This window comes from Charadrius vociferus, unplaced genomic scaffold, assembly GCF_000708025.1.
Source record: "Charadrius vociferus isolate BGI_N301 unplaced genomic scaffold, ASM70802v2 scaffold758, whole genome shotgun sequence".
Taxonomy (NCBI): Eukaryota; Metazoa; Chordata; class Aves; order Charadriiformes; family Charadriidae; genus Charadrius; species Charadrius vociferus.
Window position 1 is genome coordinate 42,422 of NW_009649934.1, and position 935 is coordinate 43,356.

Below are 935 nucleotides of genomic sequence, written 5' to 3' on the forward strand. Positions count from 1 at the left end.
TAGGGAAAGCGAGGCACAGCCCAGCCAGACTTTCCCGGAAGGGCAGTTTGGCATCTCTCGCCTCCCGCTCTGCTCCCCCTCGAGGATTTTGCTGCCAGATTAAGGCTGCGCTAGCCCCACGGGGGTGGTTCTACCATGGCTTCCAAGCGCCACGCATCCCTCCCGAAGCAGCCGGACGGCAAGGGCAAGAAAGCAAAGGGGGAAGAGGGGGATGACGCCTGGAGCTCCACCTTGGCAGCCCTGAAAACTGCTCCCAAGGAGAAGCCCCCCGCCACCATCGATGGGCTGTGCCCCCTGAGGACGACACCGGGTGCCCGGGTGAGAGCAGGGCTGGGGTACCCAGAGGGGATGGGGTGGGGTGACATGGGCAGGAGGGACTGGGGGAGTCCCAGGACAGCCCCCGCCCTGCCAACACAGTAGCAACCCCAATTTTCCTTGCAGACCCTCCCTGCGTCCCCGCTGGGACGGTTCTGCACACGCACCCCTCCATCCCCAAACGCTGCCCAGGTGCCAGCCCGGGCTGTGCTGCTCACTGTAGGTCTACGAGGACTATGACTGCACCCTGAACCAGACCAACATCAGTGCCAACAACAACAAGTTCTACATCATCCAGCTCCTTGAGCATGATGGTGCCTACAGTGTCTGGAGCCGCTGGGGCCGTGTGGTGAGTCCACCCCGGCACCACTCGTCCCCGCCCCCCCTCCCCCCTGCTGTCCTCACCCTGCCTTGGGACCCCCAAAGGTCGGGGATGAACCTGGTGGTCCCCATCCTTTTTCCCAGACCTAAAGCAAGCAACCAAGTGGCTCTTCTATAGCCCCTTGTTGGTGGGACTTCAAAGACTTGTCCCCACATGATGGTGTCAGCCTACCTGGGGGACATGGCACCTTTCACTGTGGTGACAGTGAATGTGACACCTCAGCCAGGACTCCCAAGCT

General features: G+C 62.1%; 1 protein-coding gene across 1 annotated transcript in view; it reads left to right on the forward strand.

The window, feature by feature from the left end:
* The first annotated feature begins 135 nt into the window (after window positions 1-135).
* Window positions 136-935, forward strand: part of PARP3 (poly (ADP-ribose) polymerase family, member 3) — a 3,618-nt gene continuing 2,818 nt past the window's right edge. The window contains exons 1-2 of the mRNA XM_009891233.1: window positions 136-318; window positions 539-664. Coding sequence (XP_009889535.1) covers window positions 136-318; window positions 539-664 — 309 coding nt within the window. The remainder of the gene's footprint in view (window positions 319-538; window positions 665-935) is intronic.